The 25356-nt window shown below is 59.4% G+C and overlaps 1 protein-coding gene across 1 annotated transcript; it reads right to left on the bottom strand.

Moving 5' to 3' along the window:
* Positions 1–3522: 3522 nt before the first annotated feature.
* On the bottom strand, positions 3523–25152 carry GNAI2 (G protein subunit alpha i2). Its single transcript, XM_004419731.3, has 9 exons — positions 24990–25152; positions 10382–10424; positions 9975–10116; positions 9641–9801; positions 6882–7010; positions 6334–6463; positions 6096–6249; positions 5176–5390; positions 3523–4503 (listed from the first exon to the last, which is right to left on the bottom strand). The coding sequence occupies exons 1-8, from the start codon at positions 25105–25107 to the stop codon at positions 5200–5202; spliced, it is 1068 nt and encodes a 355-aa protein (XP_004419788.1). The 5' UTR covers positions 25108–25152; the 3' UTR covers positions 3523–4503; positions 5176–5199.
* Between the last annotated feature and the right edge of the window lie 204 nt (positions 25153–25356).

Genomic DNA, 25356 nt, shown 5'->3' with positions numbered 1-25356 from the left:
GCCTGTAAGAAACCCTTCCCGGGGACGGCCCGGTGGTGCAGTGGTTTTCTCGTGTTCCACTTTGGCGGCCCGGGATTTGCCAGTTCGAATCCTGGGTGCAGACATACTCACTGCTCGTCAAGCCATGCTGGGGAGGAGTCCCACATAGAAGAGCTACAACTCTACATCTATGACACACAACTATGTACTGGGGCTTTGGGGAGAAAAAAACAAAAAAGAGGAAGATTGGCAACAGATGTTAGCGCAGGGCCAATCTTCCTCAAAAAAAAAAAAAAAGCAGCTCTTCCACCGTCCTGGGCCTGCTGAGCCTTGGTGGGGATGGGGGACTGATGGAGAAGGGGCAACTCAGGCCCCTCCTTGACCCTGCATCAGCCCCTCAGGCCTTGATTCCCTCTACCCACAATGAGGTCAGAAAGCAGTTAATGGAAAGGGATGTCAAACTGATTTTTCTCCTAAATAAGAGCACTTTGGGGCTGCATCTCCTGCAAAAGGGAGAAACCAAGGGAAGGAGGAGAAAGGGATCCATCACCTTGATCCCTGCCCGCTTGGACACTGGTGCCCATCACTATGTAATTAACCGAGGAGCTGAGTGGCTGGAAGGCACAGACACACTTGCTGTCACACAGCTGCACACATACCCCAGCTGGCTTGAGGCCCTCCTTGGTTGTATGATGGGGGTTGGCTTCCCCCCTGGGCGTCCAAGAGGGACTTGGGGGAGTGCACAGCCCCATGGCAGGGATGAGGGTCCCTAGGATCTCTTTTAGGGCAAGGAACACAAGGATTGGGGTTGGTTGTTTGGGAGTGGGCCTGGACCCAGAACTCAGCCAAGAGAAGTTGCAGTCCTGTCCATGCCCTCCCCGACTCCCAGGGCAACTAGGACCTAGCTGGCCATGCCACAGGCCAGGTGGCTGGAGTCAGGGCTTATATTCTCCAGCCTTAGGGGCTGGCTTGGCACTCTGGGTATTGGGGGGTGGGGGATGATTCTGAGGGGCTCTGAGGGGATTAGGAGATTTTCCTGACATCAAGAGGAGCCATGGGGCTGCCCTGGAACATGGTGAGGTGTTCCTCCAGGCCTTGGCAGCCCCTGCAGCCTCAGAGACCCCAGTTCTAATGGGACCCCCTCCTCATTCTGCACCTGGCATCTGGGCTTCCACTCACCTGCTGGGGGGGCCTGGACCAGGGGAACTGGGGAGTGGCCACCTGCCTGGCTCCTCCCCACAGGGTCTCCCTACACCCTCCCCTCTTCAGGCCTCTCTGACTCTCAGAGCTTGTCTCTTTTGCTCTTCCCAGCTGTTTCCCCACCCCCCCAAACGGGTTAAAAATACCAAGGCTGCCACCACATCAGTAGTCTGAGCAACTATTTGGAGTGGGGTGGGCCCTCTGGGAGGTGGATCAGCCTCATGGCGGTCCCCACTGGCTGGAGACAGCCCATTTCATACTGGGACCTGCAGACTTGGTCTGGGAGCAGGAGCCTGGCTCTGCCTGTTCAAGGGTCCCAGACTTCATAGCTGCAGCTGCCTGCCCATGGGTGGGGCCAGGAAGATGGGCCTTCTTAGGCTGGGAGAGCTCTGGGGGACACAGGGCAGGGAGCACTGAATCTCTAGCTCCCCTCACCCAGCTGCTCCAAGGGATGAGGGATGGCTGAGGTCCAGCCCTGGATAGCTCCAGATGGTGGGGGAGCCCCAAGGAGTCAACCTCATAAAGTCCCTCCATTGGGGGCCAGGACACCTGGGATGCCCCTCCTGCCTCCCACTCCCCCATGGCTGGGAATTTCCCAACTTGCTAAAGACAAGGAGGAATTGAGAGGCCACCCTGCCAGAGCTGGGACAATGAAGCCTTATGCCCTTGAAATCAGAACAGGGGTAGGAGGGCCAAGGGCAGGTGGGGGCCTGGTTGACTGCACCCAGGGAAGTCTTGCTTGCCAGGACCCCACCCAGACTCACTGCCAAGTCGGGTACAAGGGGATCCTGGCCAGAATCCTGCTTGGCCCACCCAGGGAGGGAGGCAGTGGGTGCGTGAGGCAGACAATGCCAGCCCCTCAATGGTCTCTCTGTGCAGGGCTCCCCCTCAGGACGGAAGGAAGGAACCATCTGTGGCGCCTGTTTCCCGCTGGGCGGGCATCACGGCCCCAGCCCCGCCCGCATATCGGGGCTCAGCGGGGTCCAGGCCTGACGGCTGAAGGTAGGCTGGGATCCTGGGTTGGGTGAGGGGTCCTGTTCTCTCTGTCAGTCAGCCCTCGGCCCTCGGAGGCTGGGGTAGGAGGAAAGGCCCGAGGAACTGGGGCGCGGACGGAGGCTGGGGGCGTTGATCTCCTTCTGATGGTCCGGCCGCAGCCTCTCATCTCCTGCCAGCACTCGGGGCCCCGAGGCCGCGGGGGTGGGGACTGGCAGGTGTGTGGAGGCGGGGTCCCGGGTCCCCGGCCCCACCCTCCCCCCTCGCCCTCCCCGCCACCGTGGCGCCGACCCCGGCCCAGGCCGTTTTGTCCCGCCGCGGGAGCGGGGCCGCCGCCGCCCCACAAAGCTGCCTTTGTGCCTCGCGGCCTTCGCAGGACCCGATGACGTCAACCTCCGTGACCAACGCGGCGGGGCCGAGCACGGGCTGCGGCGCCCCCTGGCGGCGGTAGGCGGAGGCGCTCGCTCGGAGCCCACCCCGGTCGAGGCCGGCCTTTCACCGAGCCCTTCCTATAGGCTCAGCCTCAGCGGGCTGCGGTCCCCGCTGTTCACTGGAGCAAGTCCAGGCGCCTTGCCTGGTGCTCAGGCCCACCACACAGGCACTCTGGCCTTGTCACCTGCTTGTCCCTTCTCCAGCAACGAGCGTGCACTTCCCATAGCCTCATGGAAGCCTCCGCATTCTTAGAGGTCTAGTCCCAATGCAGCCCTCCAGGCCCCCCACCCATGGCTACCGTCACACTGATGTGTAGCTACCTGCCTGTCTCTCCCCTCCTTGGCTTTGGAGGGGGGACCTCTGGGGCAGAGACCTTTTTGAACATGCCTCAAGGCCCCTACTGTTCCCAACTTTCTATTTAGTCAAGCCCAAGGGGCCTCAGTTCTGGGCAGGGCTCTGGACAACATCTCAAATTGGGAGAAGGGAGGATATGTGAGGGGATGCAGCCTACGTGGCTGCATGACTTCAGCAACTCACACCATCTCTGAGCCTTGGGCCTGGGAGGTCACAAGGCATATTTTTCTTCTGCACTAGACTCATTGGACACCCGCCTGCTGCCAATGTGGGAGAATTCCTTAGAACAGCTCCTTAAGAAATCTGCCCCGCTGCTCCAGCAAAGCTCTACCCCAGAGCCAAGACTGCAGAGTTTGTTGGGAGAAGAGGGGCAGACGTATAGGCCGGAGCATGTAAGATGACTGGTCTGAGTGGGAAAACTGAGGCGCTGACTACTGGGCTTGAGCATGACCTGGAGAGTGAGCCCCCAGGACCCCGCCATGAGTGAGGATTCAGGTCCAGATCACCACCACCTCGGCACATCTTAGCCTGCGTCTCTGCCCCCAGGAGAAGAATGTTGAGCAGTTCTTGGTATTTTTTCTTTCTACATTTTATTATTTCAAACCAGGTGAACAATTCCATAAAACATGTGAAAAAAGCAAGGAAGTGTTCAACGCTGAAGGACCCGGGCCTGGGGTGAGGGCATGAGGGGCATGGCCCCTCAGCAGGCAGCAGCGGTTCCTAGGTTAGCGCTAAGGAGCTACATGTGGGTTAATGGAGCCAGGGCCCAGAGCCACTGGGGCAGGGCCCTCAGTGACGTTGGCAGTTGTCTGAAAACAGCCCTTGGAACCCAATTCTGTGGAGGGCAGGGCAGGGGTGCCACCCACACAGGGGGCAGCCAGCAGAGGGATGGGTGTAAACACGCAGACACACTCAAGGCACGGAATCACTGGAAGGGGTTGGGTGGGCGCTGGTCAGGATCTGACAGTTTTAAATAGTTTTTCTCTAAAAAGTTTTCTAGGTTCGCAGTTTTTTTTTTCCTTTACTTTCATTTTTTTAAAAAGCTACTAGAATGGACTGTGGTCTCCAGGAATGGTGGCGTCTCACGCTTCTTGTGCTTTTTCCTTTGGGGCCTCCAAGCGGCTGGGGGGGTGGGGTGGGCAGGAGGCTCCCTGTAAACATTTGGACTCGGGCTGGGTCAGGGGCTGGTGTTGGGTGAAGCCAGGGCTCCAGGCTGGAGCAGTGGGTTCCCCTCCAGACACAGGCCTTGGGAGACTCAGCTTGTGCTCCCCTCCCCCATCACAAAACAAGACAATGGTTAAAACCAGAACAGATGCCCAGGAGGGGGTACCACGGCCATTTCTGGCCCCTGGACAAGGGCGGGCTTCAAACAGGGATGCCTGTGGCAGCCCCTCCCCCAAGTCTTTGGAGCTGAGGGAAGGGACGGGGGAGCCAAGAACAGAGAGAGGAAAGAGGGGAAAAGCGGCCAGGGGGGACAGGCGGGGAGCGTAGTCCTCTTGCCCCCATCTTCCTCAGGGGCTGGGGGGAGCAGAGTCAGCGGTGGCCCTGGAGGTGGGGGACAGTCAGGGTATGGGTCGGGAGGTAGCCAGTGTGTGCCTCTCCTCCCGCCTCCTTAGACAATGACCCTCTCCTTTTTCCCACCTACTTGTTACCAGGGACACAGTGGCCAAACAGGAGCCAGTGTCTGTTGCTGGGTTACGTCGGGGAGGGGAGTCTATAGCACTGGCAGAGTCCTCCCCACCTCCCCCAGGGCCGGTGGGGCCAGCCTCAACCTGGACCCTCAGATAGGTCCAAGGGAAAGACGGCAGGGATGAGTGCAGAGTGGGTCATACTGAGTGGCAGGTGGCTGGGCCTCCCTCTGTCATCCAGCCTCCTCAGGCTAGGACAATGGCCTGGTGGGTAAGGAAGTGAGTTTTCTCCAAGGAAGGTTGGGACAACCCTCTAGTTCTGTCCTAGCTCATGGCCAGGCGCTTCTGCTGTCTGTACCAGTGGACAGAACAGAGCCCAGACCTGCCTGCGCTACCTGCTCAGTGCCCTGCACTCAGTCACCCTCTGACTTACCACCCTGTGCTCCCCTCCTGTCCTCTGGTCTCCTACTGGGCCCAGGCTCATCACCCCCACCTGGACCCTCCCCAGACCCAGCCCTGTCCCTTCTCAGGGCTCAACACCCCCACTTTGTTCCTCTATAGCCCCCTGCCCGGCCCCCCTCTGGCTCACCATCCTGCCAGGCCCCGCTGCCCCTCAGAAGAGGCCGCAGTCCTTCAGGTTGTTCTTGATGATGACGTCGGTGACAGCGTCAAACACGAACTGCACGTTCTTGGTGTCGGTGGCGCATGTGAAGTGCGTGTAGATTTCCTTGGTGTCCTTGCGCTTATTCAGGTCCTCAAACTTACTCTGGATGTAGCTGGCTGCCTCATCATACTTGTTGGCCCCTGTGGGAGACAAAGTGGTGAGGGCTTGTGCTGCATGTGCAGCAGACAGGCCTGTGACACACGTACAGCACAGCTCTGTGCACGTGAATGGACAAGCCTATAATGCGTGCACACACATGCACAGGGTAACAATGTGTGAGTGCACACGCACGTCTAAGTGTGTAAAGAGGGGCACCTGTGGGGGCCGGCCCTGTGGCTTAGCGGTTAAGTGCGCGCGCTCTGCTACTGGCGGCCCGGGTTCGGATCCCAGGCGTGCACCGACGCACCGCTTCTCCAGCCATGCTGAGGCAGCGTCCCACATACAGCAACTAGAAAGATGTGCAACTATGGTGTACAAATATCTGCTGGGGCTTTGAGGGAAAAAAAAGGAGGAGGACTGGCAATAGATGTTAGCTCAGAGCCAGTCTCCCTCAGAAAAAAAGAGGAAGATTGGCATGGATGTTAGCTCAGGGCTGATCTTCCTCACAAAAAAAAAAGAGAGAGAGAAGAGGGGCACCTGACTGTGTGAAGGAGGAGGCCCACGTGACATGCAAGTGGTATGTACCCGAATGTGTTAAGAAGGCCCATGTGTGAGGGCACAAGTACATAAGCCTGTGAGGCACCAGCCCCTGCATGAGGGTCCGCAGTTACCCTTCTGTCCAGCAGGGGGTGCCTGGGGGCCAGCTGGTCACCACCGGCTCCTCCCCAGAGGCCCAGTCCCCACACCTGTGTACTCAGGGAAGCAGATGGTCAGGGGGCTGTGTGTGATCTTCTCCTCAAACAGGTCCTTCTTGTTGAGGAAGAGGATGATAGACGTGTCCGTGAACCACTTGTTGTTGCAGATACTGTCAAACAGCTTCATGCTCTCGTGCATGCGGTTCTAGGGGCGGGACAGCGCGGTCAGCACCAGCCACCGCCTACTCCACCCCCATACCCCCCCCACCGCGGCCTCTCGGCCTCTTACCATCTCCTCGTCCTCGGCTAGCACCAGGTCATAGGCGCTCAAGGCTACACAGAAGATGATGGCTGTGACACCCTCAAAGCAGTGGATCCATTTCTTCCGCTCAGATCGCTGACCACCCACATCAAACATCCTGTGGACACAGAGTCGCTTTAGCTCAGGATAAGGGGGTCCTGGGAGGTCTCTACTCCATTTCACAGGTTGGCTGACTGAGGACAGAGGCCTACTCAGAGTAGGGCAGCTGCCTTCATGGAATCATCCACGCTTGTCCACCTTACCCCTGGTTCTAGGCCAGGGCACCTGTGGACCGGCAGGGTCAGGGCTGGTTAGCAGGGCACGCTGCAGCCACATGGGGCAGGGTCAGCAGAGGCTGTGAGCTGCTGGCAACCACACAACCTTGAGAAACCTCAGACCCGAGTGGGATTGAGAACCTGGACCAGCCCCTCCCTCCCAACACAGCCATCGGCAGGCCCCGGAGTGAGGGTCCCTCCCTCTGTCAATGCAAAGGCTGACAGTTGCTGCCCCTCCACCCTGCCCACATGCCCGCTCACTTGAAGTGTAGGTCCTTGAAGGTGAAGTGCGTCTCCACGATGCCCGTGGTCTTCACGCGGGTCCGTAGCACATCCTGCTGCGTGGGGATATAGTCACTCTGTGCAATGCGCTCCAGGTCATTCAGGTAGCTGGAGGTGGGGGTGGGAGGGTCAGTGGAGGCCAACATGGGGCCTCCTTACCTGGGCCCCAGGCCAGCCGGCTGAGGCCCCTTTCCTTCTTGTCCCCTCATCTCTCAGACACAGTCCTTGCCTCTTGAACCCTTGCCTGCATGACATTCACTGCTCAGATGAGGAAACGTAGACTAGAATCCCTTGCCTCCTGCCTGCAGAATGGGCCTGGAAGGAGGTGCAGCTCTGTGGCCAGCCAGTGAAGCCCCAGCACCCAGGTCTGAGCCTTGGATAGGATCCAGGGTGGTGGAGCTGCAGGCAAGGGAGTTAAGAGGGGTCCTTCAGTGAGGGATTCAGGATGCTAATCAGTGCAATTATGGCACCTGGCAGAGCAGCCTGGCGTGTCCCTTGATGTGGGGCCAGACAGGTCGGGGCCTGCCAGGCCCAGTGGGCTCTTTGCCCAGTGCCCAATAAAATCTGGGCTCCTCAGGGGGAGGGCATGGACACCTGCTTGGCGGGGGTCCCAGGGGCTCCTCATTACCAGCTCCCTTAATAAGGATCAACGCCGCCCATGCTGGGCCCTGGGCCCAGCTCTGCTGCCTGCCTCAATATCCTTGCTGTGCCCTGGGGGCTGGTCCACAACTCTGAACCACTGCCCAGTGCCGATGTCTTGCTCCTGGGGCAGGGCTGCTGGGGCCAGCCCTTGGCTCCCACCAGCAGCTGAACCAGAGGGAAATGACCTCAGAGACACAGGGACAGAACAGAAAAACAGGAAGGGCCATGGGGGACCATGACGCATGTGCTGTGACCTGCATACTGCGCGCCGCCCCCTACTGAGAGCTTCGAGCCTGGAAGCCTCATGATGGGTTCCACACCAGCTTCTCCCTTCTCTCCAATAGGTAGACTCACCCCAGGGACCCGCTGCCCCCTGGCAGCCTTGGAAGACTGCTAGAAGAGGGGTTGGCATACCCCTTTTGCTACAGCGTTCCAATCTGCCTCCCACCCCGGGTGATCTAGTCATGGCATAAACCTCCTTGGGAGAGAAGTGCCCGTGTTCACTGCTGAATCCCCACACCCAGAACAGTGCTGGGCACACAGTGGTGCTTAATGTCTGGGGAATGAAGACCAGAACGATGGAGGAGTGGCAAGCAGCCTGGAAGGTGGCTCTGTCCCCGCCCTCCTTAAGTATCCTGAGCACTGAGGTGGCAGCGGTTGATAGGGTCCACCCCTCCCTGCCTCAGGACCCACAAGCTCCCCTGGCACTGAGCCTCGTGACCTCTGGAAGGGGCAGTGCTGAGGCCTGGAGGCCCCCAAGGTGTTTGGCTGTGATTCCACAGCTCCTGTAGGAGGCCTCACAAAGGCATTTAGGCCACTGCAAGGAGGGTGGGGGAAGGCTGTCCCTGTGACTAGGAGCCAGGCAAGACCCACCTCCCACCCACCACGCCCAGGTCCAGCCCTCTCTGGGCCTGCTCAGGGTTGGACGGGCAGTGGGAGTGGGAAAGGTGTTCCAGACAGGGTTAAGCAGAGGTAGGAGAGGGCAGGTGAGAGTATAGGGATAGCAGCCCACCTGGGTGGCACCATTCAACGCCTGTGGATGTCCCCCACAGCCCTGCAGCCATCAGCGCTGGCCACCGGCCCATCTGTCTTGTTCCCTGTGGGGTGCTCAGCAACCTGTACCAGGCCTGGCACATGGTAGGTACTTCAGGGAAGGAGTTCAGAGCATAACCCTGTGGGCTGGGCCTCTGCGACTCCTGGGACCCCCTGTGATTCCCCAGCTGAGGCCTGAGTTCAGCCTGGCGCCAGCGAGGGTCAGAGCTGAGGTCCAGTGCTCCAACCTACACACATCACCTCCCAGACAATCTCTTCCCCTTGTCTCCCTCCCAGCCAGCCTGAACATGCTCCGTGACCTCAAGCACAGCCAGCACTGCTACCCCCAGGACTGTGCACATGCTGTGCCCCTGCCTGAACCCTTCCCTATTCCTCCTCTCTCACTCAGAGATCAGCTGAAGCAGTCCCTCCTCTGGACCTACCCCACCCCTACCATGACACTGACACCCTAGGTTGTCACTGCTTGGGGACTTGTCTGCTCCACTCATCACTGTGTCCCTGAAGCCTTGCACAGGGCCTAGCACAGAGCAGGTGGAAGCAAATGTTCTTTATTTTTTTTATTTATTTTTTAATAATTTTATTTATTTATTTTTCCCCCAAAGCCCCAGTAGATAGTTGTATGTCATAGCTGCACACCCTTCTAGTTGCTGTATGTGGGACGCGGCCTCAGCATGGCCGGAGAAGCGGTGCGTCGGTGCGCACCCGGGATCCAAACCCGGGCCACCAGTAGCGGAGCGCGCGCACTTAACTGCTAAGCCACCGGGCCGGCCCACAAATGTTTTTTAGAATGATTGTGTCTAAGGACAGACTAGACTCAACTGGCCTGGAGGGGATGTGCTCTGCCAGCCACCCTGTCTGTCCTTCCTCCTGGCCTTTCAATAGCACGCCCCCCACCTCAAATTGAAAATCACCAAGGCCTTGGCTGACAGTCATCAGCTTCATAAACAGAGACTAGCAGTATCTTTCTGAGGGTGCTCAGGCCCTCCAGTCCAGCCTATAGTCCAGACCTCCCCGCACCCTGCCCAGCCCCTTGAAGTACTCACTAGGCGGCAGAGTCATTGAGCTGGTACTCCCGAGAGCGGCCAAAGCAGGCCTGCACACCGTGGTCGGCCCAGAGCCTCCGGATGACGCCGGACAGGTCCTCTGGGAGCACACCCTGCTCCTCGGCCGTGCAGGAGAGCGCAAACAGCTGCCTCGCGTCGTCCTGGGCACAGCAGTGGGTGGTCAGCCAGTTGTAGGAGCACACCCCCACCCCATCTGTCAGAGGCAGGGAGGCCTCTGGAATGGGGCCCAGGCTGGGATATTCTTAGATTCCCCAGGACAAGACTTGCCCTGAAGCCTTTCGGGAGGCAGGCAGGGGTAGGGGAGTCCACATACCGCACGAGAGGGGTCGGCAAAGTCAATCTGCAGATTGCCCATGGCTTTGACAATGGCCATGATGGACTGGATGGTGTTGCTGTAGACGACCGCCCGGTACTGCCGGCATTCCTCCTCTGAGTAGCCATCCTCGTGGATGATCCTGGCAGCCAGGGGTCAGGGGTTAGGGTCCACAGGGCACAGGGAACTCACATGGCCGCCTGGGGCTGCTGGGGCCAGCTGGGACCTACTTCAGAGAGAAGGGAACTGCCCCCGACCCACTGGGACCTGAGGATGGATGACTGCCTCTGAGAAGGTCCTGGGCCTGGCTAAGCCTGGCTGGGCCTGTACTCGGAGGGCAGTACAGGCTGAGAGGAAGAAAAGGGGAAATCAAGGTTTGGAGGCTGCCTCCCACACACAGCACTTACTTCATCTGCTTGACAATGGTGCTCTTCCCTGACTCCCCAGCACCTGGAACAGAGGGCAGAGGCGGTCAGGGAGCAGGCCCAATGGACCACAAAGGCATCAACTAGTGGCACAGCCCCCGGTAGCCCTGGAGGCAGAACTCACCCTCCCCACCAATCGCAGGGTGAGATGGAGGCAGTCGGACCTGATGGGCACCAGAGCTACCAGGGGTGTAGCTGGCAGGGCCACAGTGATCAAGGCAACCTAGACCACCTGCGCCCCATGGTGGACTCGCCCCAGGCCTTTGCCTCCCACAAGCTCCACTGCCCGCCGTGGCTCCCCACCGCCCTGGTTGAGTTCAGGGGCTTTGGCTGGAGACTTGAGGCCAGCCCTGCAGGAGTCACCCTGTCATTCTCACACATGCAGGCTTGCCACTCTGTGGCTGGTGCTCACCAACACGGTGCCTGGGCAGATGGGTAGGAAGGAGCCCTGCAGACTCCAGGAGGGCTGCAGCCCCTCTTCCCCCCACAGTCTGAGCTGTAGCTGCCAAAGGACCTGGGCTGGGGCACAGCACCATACCCTTGCCTCCCAGACATGGCCCAAGGCCCAGCCCTCTGCCTGCTGGGCTCAGGTCTGCCCTGAGCAGTTGGATCCAGGACCTGGGAGATGGAGACCAGGACACACACACACCCCTTCCTGTACTGACTCAAGGTGCTGCCCTGGCCTGGCAGAGCCCCACCCTATATTTCTCCTTGACCAGTGCTGAGGAATTTGCTGGTGGTCTCTCCTGTGACTGCCATAGCAGCCCCACAAACAGATGCTGTTTCTGTTCCCATTTTACAGATGAGGACATTGAGGCTCAGAGAAGTAAAGTCTTGACCCAAGGTCATGCAGCTAGGATTTTTTTTTTTTTTTTTTTTTTTTTTGTGAGGAGATCAGCCCTGTGCTAACATCTGCCAATCCTCCTCTTTTTTTGCTGAGGAAGACAGCCCTGGGCTAACATCTGTGCCCATCTTCCTCCACTTTACATGGGACGCCGCCACAGCATGGCTTGCCAAGCAGTGCGTCGGTGCGCGCCCGGGATCCGAACCAACGAACCCCGGGCTGCCGCAGCGGAGCGTGCGCACTTAACCGCTTGCGCCACCGGGCCGGCCCCGATTTTTTTTTTTTTTTTTGTGAGGAAGATCAGCCCTAAGCTAACATCCATGCCAATCCTCTTCTTTTTTGCTGAGGAAGACTGGCCCTGAGCTAACATCCAAGACGATCTTCCTCCACTTTATGTGGGATGCTGCCACAGCATGGCCTGACAAGCAGCGCGTTGGTGCGTGCCCAGGATCCAAACCCGGGCCGCCAGCAGCGGAGCGCGCACACTTAACCGCTATGCCACGGGGCCGGCCCCACATGCAGCTAGGATTCAAAGGGGCAGGGAGACACACAGAACCGTGATGACTGGCCTGCCTAGCCCTTCTCAAACTGTGGCTCGGACGCTGTGGGCTGATGCCCTGGGAGGGTGTTAAAGAAGAAAAGCAGATTCCCAGGTCCCATCTTAGACACACAGAGCCAGATCTCGAGGGTGCCACCCAGAAACCTGCATTCCCCAGGGAGTCTGTGCAGGGGAGTGTGAAGATCAGGAGGGCCGCCCCATCTCCTGGCCAGGGGATGGAGGGGGTGGGGGCAGAGCCTCACCTCTTCCCTTCAATGCTCCCCATATCCTGAGCTCCAGGTAGAATGCACCTCAGCTGAGCCCAGCTTTCCCTCCCACCCTTTGCCCAGACTGTCCCCTCTGCTCCTGCCCCACCACTGCCAGTCACACCTGCCCCTGCCAGGCACTGCCCCTTGCCACCTCCAGGCCTTTGTCCATGCAGTTCTTTTTGCTGGCCATACCTGCCCTGTGCCCCATTTACATGTGTCCCAACCTTCCTGACCACTGTGGCAGGTCTCTCCCTCTGAATGGCCCAGCAGGATGGGTTGGGAGGTCTGTTGGGAGGCCACACTTGGGGACTCTGGCCCCCCACATCCCTCAGGGTTGGTCAAGACAACCTCAGAGGACGAAGGGGCTAACACACAAACTAACATGAGCAGCAAGAATAACGTCAGCAATAATGATAATGGCAAAGCCGTGAATAGCACCCACTACGTGTCAGATGCTCTTCTACACCTGTCAGGTCCGTGAAGGAATTTAATTGCAGAACAATCGTGAGGTAAGTTCTATACTCACCCCCACCTAACAAATAAGGAAACTGAGAGAGGCTGCTGTCACACGGTTATAGTCCCCTCTGTGGCTGGCCCGCCTTGCCCCCACGCAGAGCCTCCTAGAGCTGTCCCAATCGCCCTGTAATGTGGCCTGGCCGTACTGTCTTCAGGCCCCAGCTGCACTTGCCACTGGGTTCACTCCCTGCCTTCCCAGCAGACGCTGGTCCCAGTCTCTGCAGTGTCCTCCAGCCAGCAGCAGACCCTGCCAAGCCCCTGCCCGGCTGCCTCCACCCTGCTTCCCGCTTGAGATCCACACGTTACCAGGAGAAACTGAGACACAGCTGTGGCCCTCACAGGGGTGGGCCTGAGTATGTCCACAACCCAGCAGCCTCCCCGAAGAGAAGGGTGTGAGCTCTTCTCACGAACACCACCAGCTGCCTGGAATCACTGGGCTTCCAAGTGTCCCAGGCCTGCTTGCCAGCCTTAGGACAAGGGAGCACTGGAAGTGGCACAAATATGCCGGCTCTGGGCAGGTGGGGAGCGGGGACAGTGATCACCTCTACTGGGTCAGCCCCTAGGCACTAGAGGCACCAGTCCCAGTGCATTCCCCTGGGTGAGGGCTGTGGTCAAATGGCAGCACCCTTCCCTCTTCATTGGGCTGGGCATGGCAGACGAGCAGCCAGGATCCCTCACACTGACGCTCCCTACCTGCTGAGTAGGGACATGAAGAGAGGGCCTAGGAAGGCCAGATGGTGATGCCTGATCACTGAGGCCAACCTCTGGGGCAGAGACGGCAGCACTGGTCTGGCTAACCACAAGGGCCAGGTGACCGCTTGGCTGTCCTTTCCACCTAGGCACTTACTCCCACAGAGCAGGAGGAAGGGAGCGCATCCTGGAGCAGGGGAAGACCCAGGAGCCACAAGTCGCAGCCAGGACTGGGGGCCCAGTTGGAGCAGAGGCCAAATACGTGAAGTGGTCAGATCAATCGTGCCAGCCCCAGCCAGGCGAACTGAGAGACTCAGAACATGCAGCTGTCCAGGGCCCAGGGGACCTGAGGCTAGGGTGAGGGTTGCCCCCTATCCACCTGAGGTACCAGTTTCTGTCTGGCCCTTTGACTACTCTCTTGGTAAATGGTGTAGGCCACTCTGTGACCCTGCCCAGTGATGGAGATGACAGCACAAACTCACTTTGCATCTGATTCTCCCAGCAGCAGCAGGCCTGGCGATACCAAGGCGGGCAGCAGCTGGGTAAGCTGGGTGGCGCTAACGCCTGCTCCCTGCCCTAGCCAGCTGAGGGCCCACTTCCCAGTCCCCATCAAGCCACCGTCTCCTTTCCTCTCACATACTAAGAATTAGGAGGACATTCTCCGCACCCAGAAGGGTCATTGCAGAAAGACTCCCATTAGACAGGTGGACAAGGTCCTAGAGCCCCCATCCCTGGACTTAGGGCAGTCCCTTGGTCCTTCTGGCAGCTGTGACTCAGGCGGGAAGGAGGGAGGGGCAGGACAAGGGCGTGGTGCTGGCGGCCAGGCAGGAAGCAGGGGGAACACGGGGATAGAACCAGGCGCAGGGCCCAGGAGCAGCTAGGGCAGATGAGGGAGCCAGGGGCAGAGGAGGGTGAGACCACAGCATGACAGCCGGGTGGAAGGAGCTGGGGGCCCCGGGAGCTGCGGGAAGCAGTCTCACTCTTCACTCTGGCAGCGGGCCCCGATGGTGCGCCCCTATCACATCAGCTGGGACTTGGCTCAGAGTCTGCTTGCACCTTGCTGATCCTGGGCACCCAGTTCTCCCACCTGCCCTGTGCCTTCTCCTCAGAGGGGGCTTCTCTAGCTGGCTCTGGATTGCTGCAAAGGCGCCAGGTGGGGAACTCAGCCAACAGAAGGCAACAGGAGTCTCTTGCGCATAGAGGGCCCCACCAAGTGCTCCATCTCCAGCTGAGTGAGACCAGAGGGGCCCACAGAGACTTCCTGGGATGGCCTCCGTGTTCCCACTGGGCTACACCTCTTCCCTCCTAGGAAGAAACCTCTGCAGCCCTTGCCCCGGGGCGCAGCTGCTGGGCCCCCAGCAGGCGGGCAGTAATTGCTGTGATGTGCTGGGCAACAGCAGCTGCTCTGTGTTAGAACATCTGCTTCCACTCTGGGAGTGCCGGACTCCAACAGAGGAAGGAACAGATGGGCGAAGGGAGACAGTACCACTCCACCTGCAGGGCCAGCAGGGCCTCTGCAGCAGAGACAGGGCCACTGGTCCAGTTGCTTGATGCTGATCCCAAGCCCCAGCGTTCAGGTCACTGCTGTCTGTCCATCTTAGACCCTCCATCTCCTGGACAAGGCTTTGCCCTGCTGGGTGGCCCTGACATGCTGCCGCACCCCTCTGCAGAGGCTACCAAGCCTCAAGTGGCCAGCTGGCCCAGCTGGCCCATCTCTCACTTTCAGATCCTCCCTCAGAGGGAGAACCAGACCCGCCACAGCCCTGGCGCCCCCCCCCCCCCTCCGATCCTTCCTGAGATCTCCAAGAGCTTCGGCCCCCTTCCTGCCTTTTCTCTGGCGTCTCATCTGTGAAGGACGACACCACCACCATCTCCTTCTAGGAGCGGGGTGAGGATCAACACAAAGCTCTTCTACCAGCACCTGGCATATAGTAAGCATTCAGATAAAGTTATTACCACTATTTTTCTACCCTTTAGAAGATTACAGATTTCCCCAGCCTCTCATTTCCTGCAGCCCACAATGCCACGCTGCATAGGTCACTGCAGCTGCAACCTGCAGAGTGGCCCGCTGGGGCCATCTCGTTTGAAGTAGTCTCTGAGGCTTTCAGACAAAGCACAGTGGAGGGCAACGACCAGTGGCTAACAGGCTGACTCAGCAGTGGAGGTTCCCTGCCGGGACTTGTGTAACCTGGGACAGGAGTCAGAGCCACTCACTCCTTTCCTGGCTTTTTGCTCTGAGTTCAGCGCTTCCCTTCCACATAACCCGGCACTCCTCCACAGCTGGGGCCTAGTTCCCGCCCAGGAGCCTTAGGACAGACACTGCTCATGACTCCACGCACTCAGGAGGCTGGGCAGGCTGGGTAAAAGGCCTCCCTGCAGAGGCTCCTGTGCTGGTGGGCTCCCCTGGAACATGTGGGGCTAGGGAGAGCGGCCAGCTGATGTGGCACGCCTGAGGGCAGAGATTCGCATAAGCAGCAGTGGCTGGGACCACAGGGCAGACTTGGGCAGCAGCCCAGCTCAAACCCATAGCACCAAGCCCGCCCCCACTGCCACAAAGCCCCAGCCTACCCTGGTGGGACATGGGGGGAAGGTGGGGTGAACTCTAGGAAGCTCACCCTAAAGGCAGCCCGGGCACCACCTCCCACTCTCATCCCAGAAAGGTGCCACGTCTCCAGCCCAGCCCATGGTTCCGGGCCCCATAGTTCCCGCCCCTCTCCTGCAGCCTCAGGGTCCCAGGCTCCATAACCACCAGGGGGAGCCCGGCAGCCAGAGACCCAGTGGAGGATGTGGGGGCTGGGCAGCGCTGGGAAGCATTTGTTTCTGAAAAGCAGTCTCAGCTAGGCGCAGCTGGGGGAGGTGCCTAGACCCCCACCCACAGCCCCCTCCTGAGTCTGGGAAGCCTTCAGCCCGTGGAGACTCGGCACATACAGGAACAATGGGAATAGGAGGGAGGGGGAGAGGGCCCCGCCAGACAAAGGCCCTCCAAGCCCCGCCCCTGGCGTCTCTTCCTTCCTCTAGGTGCTACTCTTTGGTCCCCTCACTCCCTCCAAGGAGGCTCAACTTGGGTCTGGCACCTTGGGGGGCAGGGACATGGGTCTTAGATGGGCCCTGCGACACCCCTACCCACATGTATGGCCTTGCCTTCTCCCAGGTGCCCCAACAAATCCAGAACCTCCCTCCCTCTGTCTCTGCCACTTGGGTGGCCTCCAGTGGCTTCCAGGGGTTCATGATGCCCATCAGAGAGGCACTGACAACCAGAGCCTGGCCTGCTACTGCCAAGTCAGAGGTCTCTGTGCAAGGGAAACAGGCCTGGGGCCTACCAGACACAGAGAGGGCTCTCCCTCTCCCTCAGTGGGGCCTTGCCCACTGTACAGAGGGAAACCGAGGCACTGGATAAGGAAGGCCAGCCTGGAGGAGAGGAGGCCCGAGACCTGTTCACTGTTGGCCCCTCAGGCTACAGGTCTCACCCTCTACCGGAGCCAGGAGATGCTGGACAGGGCCCAGGTCACACAAAGAGCCAGGCCATTGGGCACACCCCTCTTCCTGGATGCTTCTTCATTTAAGGAATCCCTTTGCTGTTTTCAAAGAATCTGAAGAACCCCCACCTCTCCGCTTCTGATTCAATGTGGTGGACCCTGGGTGAGATGCCCAGGGCCTGGGCCCCAGCATCCCCAACTATGAAATGTACCCCTCAGGGGAGTGTGCCAAGCCCAAGGCCTGCCCTGAGCAGCCTCCCTCGGGCCCTCACACTCACCCTAAACAGCCGGCCTCTTGTCTATGTGCCTACAAGCCATGGGACCACGCTGAGAATCATGACAACAGGTCCCAGCACTGGGTACAGAGAAGGAAGAGGACAGCCTGAGATCACACAGTGCGGAAGGTGGGGGAGTAGGTCCTCTGGGACTCAGTGTCTTGAGTGGCCACGAGGGTGCATGTTTTCCGCTTTGCGTGTGGCCTCATGGCCCACAGAAGCCTTGATGCTTCTGCTCTGACTCTCCTAAGTCTCCCTCAGGCTCCTCAGCCCCCTAGGGCCTGGCCTGCCAACACACAGCATAACCCCTGGGAACCTCTGTGGGGGAGGGCAAGGCCACAAAACTCAGATTTGGAGGCCAAGGATCATGAGGACCAGCCTCACCACCTATCATGCTGTTGCCAGCCCACACCGTGGACACATTCAGTCGCCACACAGTCCAATACATGAACCACCACAGCTCACAGTGGGAGCCCTCTGCAGGAACACTCTTCCCTGCTCCTCATCTGGACAACTCCCAGTCTTCAGAGCAGGCTCAGAGGCCCCCACTCTGGACTCTGACAGCCTCTGAGCCTTCCTCAGACCTGGTCTCAGTCCTCCTAAGCCTGGGGGTTGTGGAAGTAACCATAATGTTAAGGGAGAAGTGAAGTGCTAAGTTGCCTGACCATGACCTAAGTACTACTGTGAGGGGACATGGGCTGGGAGGGAAGGTGGGAAGCAAAAACAGGGGCAGCTGCATTAGGATGAGGTCACCCCACGGGCATACGGCAGATTTCTGGCATTGAGTGGAAAAAGATTCATGCACAGAGTCTTGGGTCCCACCCTCCAGGGCACACAGTCCACTTTCAATCTCCTAAAAGAGGAATTGAGGCCCCCAGAGACAGTTCCCCAGGCACACACAGAACACACGCATACCCACAGCATCTGCCTGTCATCCTGACTGATCAATTTTTGCCAGTTGGGCACGGACTCCTGAAGGCCATGGTGGTTGGGGGCAGGTGCTCAGAGTCATCACCTGGTCATATCTTGGTGTCTCCACTTAGTGGGTAAGTCATGTAATGTCCCCGAGCCTGTTACCCCATCAGTGAAATGGATGTAACACCAGTCCCAGCCTTGCAGGGTTAAATAAGACCATCAAGAGTCCAGCCCCACAAAATAGTCAAGGCTCAATCAGAGGCAGCTGCTGTTATCACCAAAGAGAAACCGAGGCCCAGTGAAGGCACCCCCAGGCCCAGTGGGCAGTAGCAGGAGGGAATCCTTAGGCTGCACCAATGGTTCCTCTGTCCACCCCCAGGCAGGGGAAACCCAGACTGAGCTAATCCCAGGGCTGCTGCTCCATTTCCGGGCATTCATCTCAGCCTGCAGCCGGCCTTCCGGCTTTGGAGGGCAATGGCCGCTGGGGAACATAAGAGCAGCCCTGTGCTTTCCTGCTAGCCCTCCCGCCAGCGTCCCTCTCCCAGCCACCACTTCCTGTGGTCAAAGGAGGGGCCTGGAATCCTTCTCAGAGGCACCACCTTCTCTGGGATCCTGGGCCCAGTGGTTGCTGGGGCAGGACAAGGAAAGGAGCTGCCTTGACTGACTCCAAATCAGTGACTACTCAGTAGGGTGGCCACGGCCCGTGCCGGGCCGTATGCAGATGAGCCAAGCAGGTGGGGCTCACCTTCTAAATCCCCCAGTTGACAGGGCTCACTGCCCCCCACCAATGCTCAGCGGGAGCTGCCCTCTGGCCTCTTCCTCTTTTGGGCTCCTCCTCCTCCAGCTGCTTCCTCCTTTTCCTCCGGTGTGGACACCACTTCCCTGAGAGGCCCAGCCCTGCAGACTTCACTGCCCCTCCTCCTGCCTGGAACACAGTAGGTGCTGCCAGTCTTGGCACCCCGGAATCCTCCAAGCCACGACACCCTCTCAACAAGCCTGATACTATCCCACCTGTAGGCTTTGGCTCAAACTGACTTGGCACTCGCTGCCAAACCTTAGAAGTGCATGCAGAAGGCCACACTGAAGGCCTAGCTTGGCCCAGCAAATGTTTGGTTATTCCAGGGCTATTATCCTTGCAAATCACCAAGATGGCCACAGCCCCAAGAAACAGGTGAGGGTGAGGGTGGGGTTGGGGTTTAGTAAGAACAAAAGCTCCAGGCGAGAGGGGCTGGGTGGGGCTGGGCGGAGGGGACCCCACCCTGCACTTGTGGCTGAGGGAGGGGCTGCCTGAGAGCATCAGGTACCAGGGCCACCATCAAGGGGCCTAGTCCTCTGCCCCACCCAGGGCACCTTGCACAGCATTCTTAGGCAGTGCCCATGAGCTGTGGCCTGGCCAGAGCCTGCTGACCCCTTCCCCCTCACTAAACTCCTAGACTGGGACTCCTGCCCCAAGATGTTGGGAAGATGAGACAGATGCTGGCCTGGGCCCTGCCCGCTCTGTCCAGTCCTGCTTCTGCATAGCACCAAGCAGTGTTGGGGAGGCAGCACTCAGGCTCTGGGTCAGACCACCTCATCCTCTGCTGGGGGTGTGGTGGGGCGACACCCTGGTCCCTCAGTGGCTAAGAGCTTATGTGGACAAAGCTCCCTTCATCCTGCTCCTGCCAAAAGAATGAGTGGCTTTCAGAAACAGAGACCAAGAGAAAGACAGCCAGGGACTGAGATCAAGGGCAGGGTGGACAGGACCAGTGTGCCTGCCCTCGCAGTGCTGAAGGCCTAGGGATTTCACTGGGATCAGATCAGGCCCCACTCCCAGCACCACCTGTTGTCATTTGCTGGGCAACGTCTGCAGACCTAGGATACCAATGATGCTACCCAGGACCCTGCAGCTCAGGCCAGCCCAGGGCCAACCCCTGACAGGCTGCTCAGCCTGAAGGGGTCCCTGACCACGCCACCCCCACCTGGCAGCCTAGGCTCCAACTCAAGCACAATCGGTGGCTCCATGCTGCCTCAGGGCCTGGCATGGAAGCCTATGCTCCCCACCTGGCTCCACTTCCAGCTCCAGCCACAGTGGCAGCTCATTCCCTCTGTCCTTACCACTTGCTTTGCCCTCTGTCTAGAGTTCACCCCTCCTGGGACGCCCTCAGCTGAGCTCCAGTGTCACTTCCTTTGCGAAGCCACCCTGAGGCACTCAGTCTCCCAGCTCAGGGTTATCCCTTGAAGGACCCACTCTCACTCCTATCCTAGAGGTACGACTTCTCATGTTGGCTGTACCAACATGGGGTCATGGGCGGGGGCTGAGCCCAGTGGGACTGGGCAGGATGCAGGCAGAGGGGGTCAGAAATGGTTTAGACCCCTGCTCACTCCCTAGCGTGGGAGCTCCAGCACCGCCTGCTCTCGCAGACAAAGCCTCACTGAGCCTGGGGGAGGGGTGGAAAGAAGAGACTCCAGGCCCAAGCTGCCCCGCCCCCTATTCAAGTGCTAATGAGCTCCAGCGGGATGGGGAGGGTGAAGGCTGTGGAGAGAATGGGGAGGTTGGAGGGCGGCCTGGGTACCAGCCCACCTGGTGCCCAGGGCCCTGCCACACCTCCAACACTAGACCCCCAGGAAGGCGGCTCAGCCCCCAGAAGTTGGGCCTACAGTCCCCAGGAGAGTCTGTCACTCCAGCTGGCATCAACTCTCTACATGCCTCCGTCTCCCCACTTGCTGTGAGCAGCTGCCTGAGGACAAGGGAGGGTGGTCCCCAGGGCCTCCATACTGGGGCCAGGCAGCCACTAGGCTGGGGAGATCCCTCCCACCAAACTCTCGGCTCTGCAGGAGTCAGCAGAGGTCTCTTCTCTATTTTCACACCTCTAGGCTTTGGTGTACTGTTCCCACAACACTGGTGGCTACAGGCAGGCACCCCTGTCCCCAGGTTATGGATGGAGATCAGGATTTCACCTGTCGCTGGATTTCTCAGCCAGTGCACCAGGTGGAGCTGGGATTCCAACCCAAGTCTGTGTGACCCCAAGAGCTGGTCTAAGGAGAGTGAGCCCTCCTCCCCCAGGCCAGGAAACAGTCACCCAAGGGAAGCTAGGCCAGGCCTTCCTACCTCAGTGCCCTTGCTGAGTTGGTCCCTCTGACCCCAATGGCTGGCCCTAGCAACTGTTACTCATTTTTCAAGGCCACCCAGAGGACCCCTTCTCCAGGAAGCCCCCGCCCAATCATAGGCACCATTAGACTCTACCTATTACCCAGCCAGCCAAGATCCCAGGCTAGCCCTCTCCACTATCTCCAGCTAGACCAAGCCCCAAGCAGCAGCCCCAGAATTACTTATCCCTATTCATGGATGTGCTCAATAACTTCACTCTTTCCATACACACTTAATAGGCACCTACAATGTGCCAGGCCCTTTGCTAGAGCCTCAGATAGGACAAAGGTCACAAAACTCCCTTTTCTTTTGGTACACCTAACTGAGTCCTTGTATGTGCAGTCTCTGTGCTAGCCAAGAGCTCCTGCAGCACTGCTCCAGTCTGAGCCCCCTGGCTGTGGGGCAGCCCCAGCACCCAGAGCTAGACAGGCTCGATTGTAGTGACAGAGACAACAAGCCTCCAACAGTCCCCAAACAGCCTGAGCTGAAAGGAAGCATCCAAAGCCACTGTCTCATATTAACAGTTGGAGTCCCTACTGTGTGCTGTGCCCTGTGACAGACTGCAGACTGCAAAGGGCTATCTCTGAGGAGCCAGCATAGCCTGTGGTGAGACCAGGAGGAAATAGCTGGAAGAACTTCTGTCTCAGTATTCCCCCCAATCCCGGTCATTGGTCCTACACTGAGCTCTTGCCACCTGCCCATGATATGCCAGGCTGTGGCTCACTGACCACCATCTTACACCTACAGATACCCATCCCCAAGACCAAGTTCAGACCAGAATAATTCAATAAACAGACAAGAAGCACCCAATAGGTGCCAGGCTCCATGATTGGCACAGAAAGCTCAGAAATAAACAGCACACAGCCCTGCCCATATAGTCTCAAGAGATGGCAGCTGTGACCCAGGAAAATACCACACTCTGTCAGAGAATGCAGTAGCACCGGGAGCCAGAGGAGGTGCTTCACCAGCCTTGGGGAAGGCGGTTATCCAGGAAGGATCCTGGGCAGTGATTCCTGAGCAGGGTCTTGAAGAACAATCAAGTAGGAGTGAGTTAGATGGAAATGAGAAAAGCACACCAAGTGGAGGGATAGATGCAAAGTCTCAGAGGCAGAAAGAACTGCTGTATCTACACCGGAAGCCTTCATGGGGCCAACAGTGGGCACTATCTCTCCTTTCTCTGTAGGCTGCCCAGAAAGCCCATCCCAAATCAGAAGACACTCCCCCAACATATGCTCTGGCTTCCTTTCCCCTAAGTGCCCAGCCCAAGGCCCCAGATTCCACCTGGGGATAGCTGGTCAGTCAAGTTGAACTTGGTAGAGGTTGGGGTATCCCTGGAGCAGGGCTGGTATCAGAAACTCTGCTCCCCCCACCAAGCTGCCAGGAAAAACCCTCTCACCAGTGTGTACCACATCTGCCTCTGCCCCAGTGACAGTGACTGTACCTGCCCGCTGGCAAGGCTACCCAAGATGGGAAGGAGCCAGTATGCGGGTGGGGCAGCAGGCGTGGTTCTGGCTGAGAGAGAAGGCTGGCAATTGCCCAGCCTGAGTCCCGTTGCCTCGACAGAGTCCTTTCTGCTACATGGGACAGGCATCCAGCATGCTGAAGCTGCTCCAGCAGCTCCATCACCTCTTTGTACCTGGATGGGAAACGGATGGCCAGCCACGACCCCTCCCCAGCCAGCCACAGCAAGTTGGGTCCTCAATTTCAGGCACAGCTTGGTCTCCCAGCCCCTTGCAGTGCACCCTCTGCAGGGTTTTAGCCCCCACCCCACACTCCCAACAGGAACCTCCACAAGGCCCCTATTCTTCCCATTCTGGGCCCAAGCACTCCTCTGGCCCAAACCCAGGAAGCCCATTTCACAGAGGAAGCACAGCCAGAGGAGCAGGATGCTGAGATGGACTCCCCAGCCTAGCAAATGCTGAGCCAGACCCTGCACCCCTGGTTGCTGCCAGCCCAGCATGGGAGGGGTTACCAGGCTCAAAACCTGAGCAGGGCTCCAAAGAGCAAGACTGATGGGATGCGGTAGGGACACAGAACAGGACAGGAGCTCTGTGTCCCCAAGTCCCATGGCCCATTCCCATATCTCCTCAGCCGCTGCAGTCGGCCTGAGAGGGGGCTAGCTAGATGCTCCTGGCTGGGCACGGGGAGGCAGCAGTACCGGAAGCACCTTCTCCAGGCCCAGCGGGCAGCAGCGACGGGCATTCCACCGCGTCGACACCCACTCACTGCTGCTGCCGCACTCACAGCAGAGACAGGAAGAGGCAAGCGCCCAACGCAAAACAGCCCAGGAGGCTGGGCCGCCGCCCCTTCCCGCCCCTTCTCTTCCTCCCCGCAGCGGCGGTGAAGCGGATGCCATTTTGAAACCTCCAGGGCTGTGCCCCCGAGGCCAGGCCCCCAGGGACAGTCAACAGATGGGCCCATGATGGAAGACATGCTGTCCCTCGGCCATACGCCCAGCATGAAAAGCCCTGCTTTTCACAGCCTAGGGACCCCAGAGCAGCTCTGGGGCCAAGGGGCCACACCCCCCCACATACACTGTCCAGCCTTCCTCGCTGCTGCGAGGGCCTCCCGCCCCACAACCCTGAAACGCCCCCCAAATCAGGCTGCCCCTGGGCACCACACTTGCTCCCAGTGGGAAACTGGACGGGAACAACTACATGGCCCAATCTTTGCAGAAGTCCACCGCAGATGCCCACCCTCAGCTGGCTCCTCAACTCCTCATCCAGCTGGTCCACCACTCCCCCTTCACAGGGCCTCAAGACCCAACAGGCCCACTCACTCCCAGAGGCCATGTCCAAGACTTTTCGGCCTAGAAGGAGTGCGGGAAGCCCAGTACCCGTCAGCCGATCTCCTCCGCCCCGCCTGCCGGGGCAGCAATATGTCGGCTGTCTCACCACTTCCACTTCCCCCCACCCCTCAAGCATCCACCATCTTCCCTGGCCGTACAGGCGCCGCAACCCAAACTCCTCCACACTCCCTCCTACTCCCCAGACCACCTCCCTCTCACAGGCCCAGACAGGGCTTAGAAACTGAGAAACAGAGTCAGTGTACTCTCCCTGGGAAGTTTGAGGCCTGGCCCCCCCCCCCCAGCATGACCCGTGGAGCCTCAGTCCAGCCCCTTAGGGGTCTGGGCCCCCTCCAACCAGCCCAGCCCAGCCCAGCCCAGCCCACCCAGTGCAGGAGGGGTGGGGGAATCTGGGGAAGGCCAGAGTGTGGGAGAGGACTTAAGGGAGGGGGAGCAGAGGGTTTAAGGAGTGATGCCTGCAGAGAGGGACTTGGTGGGCCAAATGCAGAGAACAGGGGTCTCTAGAGGTTTGGGGGTTCCGGCTAGAGAGAGGGCTCATGAGCAGTCATGTTTACCCACTTGAGAGGTCCTTTGGAGTCAGGGTGCACAGGTGGAGGATACAGGGTCCAGAGTAGGGATGGGGCACAGAGGGGGAAGGAAGGAGTGGGTGGGGGCCTGGCAGGGGCCCCAGGGGATACTCATGCCCAATGGGAATAGGGGGAGCAGGTGGGGGAAACAGGTGGTGCCTGAGGGTAGGGGCCGCGTGGGGTCTAGGGGTTTGGGTAAAGTCTAGGGAGAGATGGAAGGACAAGGCAGGGGCTCTGAGGGTCTGTGAGTTGGTGAGCAAGGGTGGATGGTCAAGCAGGGTTCTGGGCAGCTGGTGTTGAGGACCTGGTGGCTGGGTTTGGGGTTTTACGGTCTGGGACGAGCTGAGGGTCTAGAGTCTGCGCTATGGATCAAAGGTCTAGGCCAACCCAGAGTTTTGAACCATTATTTGGGTGTTCTGGCCAGGCCGGGTCCGGGGATTCAAATCCAGGTGTGGGTGTTCAGGCCGAGTCTGGAAGTTCGAAGTCTTAGTCTGGAGGTCTAAGTCCTTGTCTGGGGATTTAGGCGGGGAGTGGGGGGGGGGGGTCCCAACGCTGGGCGTGGCCTCACCCAACAGCAGCAACTTCACCTCCCGCGCCGCCTTCTCGCCGTCTTCTCGCAGATTCTTGTCGATCATCTTGGAGCGCTCGGCCGCCGCCTTGTCCTCAGCGCTCACAGTGCAGCCCATCCCGCCGTCCGCCGGCCCGGCCGCCGCCCGGCCCCCACACGGCCCCCGGCCCGGCTCGGCCCCGCCCGACCCACTCCGCTCCCGCCGCCGGCCCTCTACGGGTAGCTCTCGGGTCGGCAGTTCCGAGCGTCTGCGGGCGGTGCCTTCCAGGCCTCAGCGCACCGACGGCTGGGCGGGCCGGGGGTGGAGCCGGAGCGAGCCAGGCCCGGGACTGGGCCGGGGCGGGTCCGGAGGCGGGGCCATAGGAGA

This window comes from Ceratotherium simum, chromosome 5, assembly GCF_057802395.1.
Source record: "Ceratotherium simum simum isolate JZ-2026a chromosome 5, ASM5780239v1, whole genome shotgun sequence".
Lineage (NCBI taxonomy): Eukaryota > Metazoa > Chordata > Mammalia > Perissodactyla > Rhinocerotidae > Ceratotherium > Ceratotherium simum.
Note: the sequence above shows the minus strand (reverse complement) of the source record. Positions and strands in the feature narration are given on the sequence as shown.

Coding starts and splice junctions, on each gene's coding strand:
- GNAI2 (XM_004419731.3), bottom strand. CDS start 25,107: ATGGGCTGCACTGTGAGCGCTGAGGACAAGGCGGCGGCCGAGCGCTCC. Junction 10,425..24,989: donor GGTGAAGTTGCTGCTGTTGG/GTGAGGCCACGC, acceptor CCTCTGTTCCAG/GTGCTGGGGAGTCAGGGAAG. Junction 5,391..6,095: donor CTGCTTCCCTGAGTACACAG/GTGTGGGGACTG, acceptor TGTCTCCCACAG/GGGCCAACAAGTATGATGAG.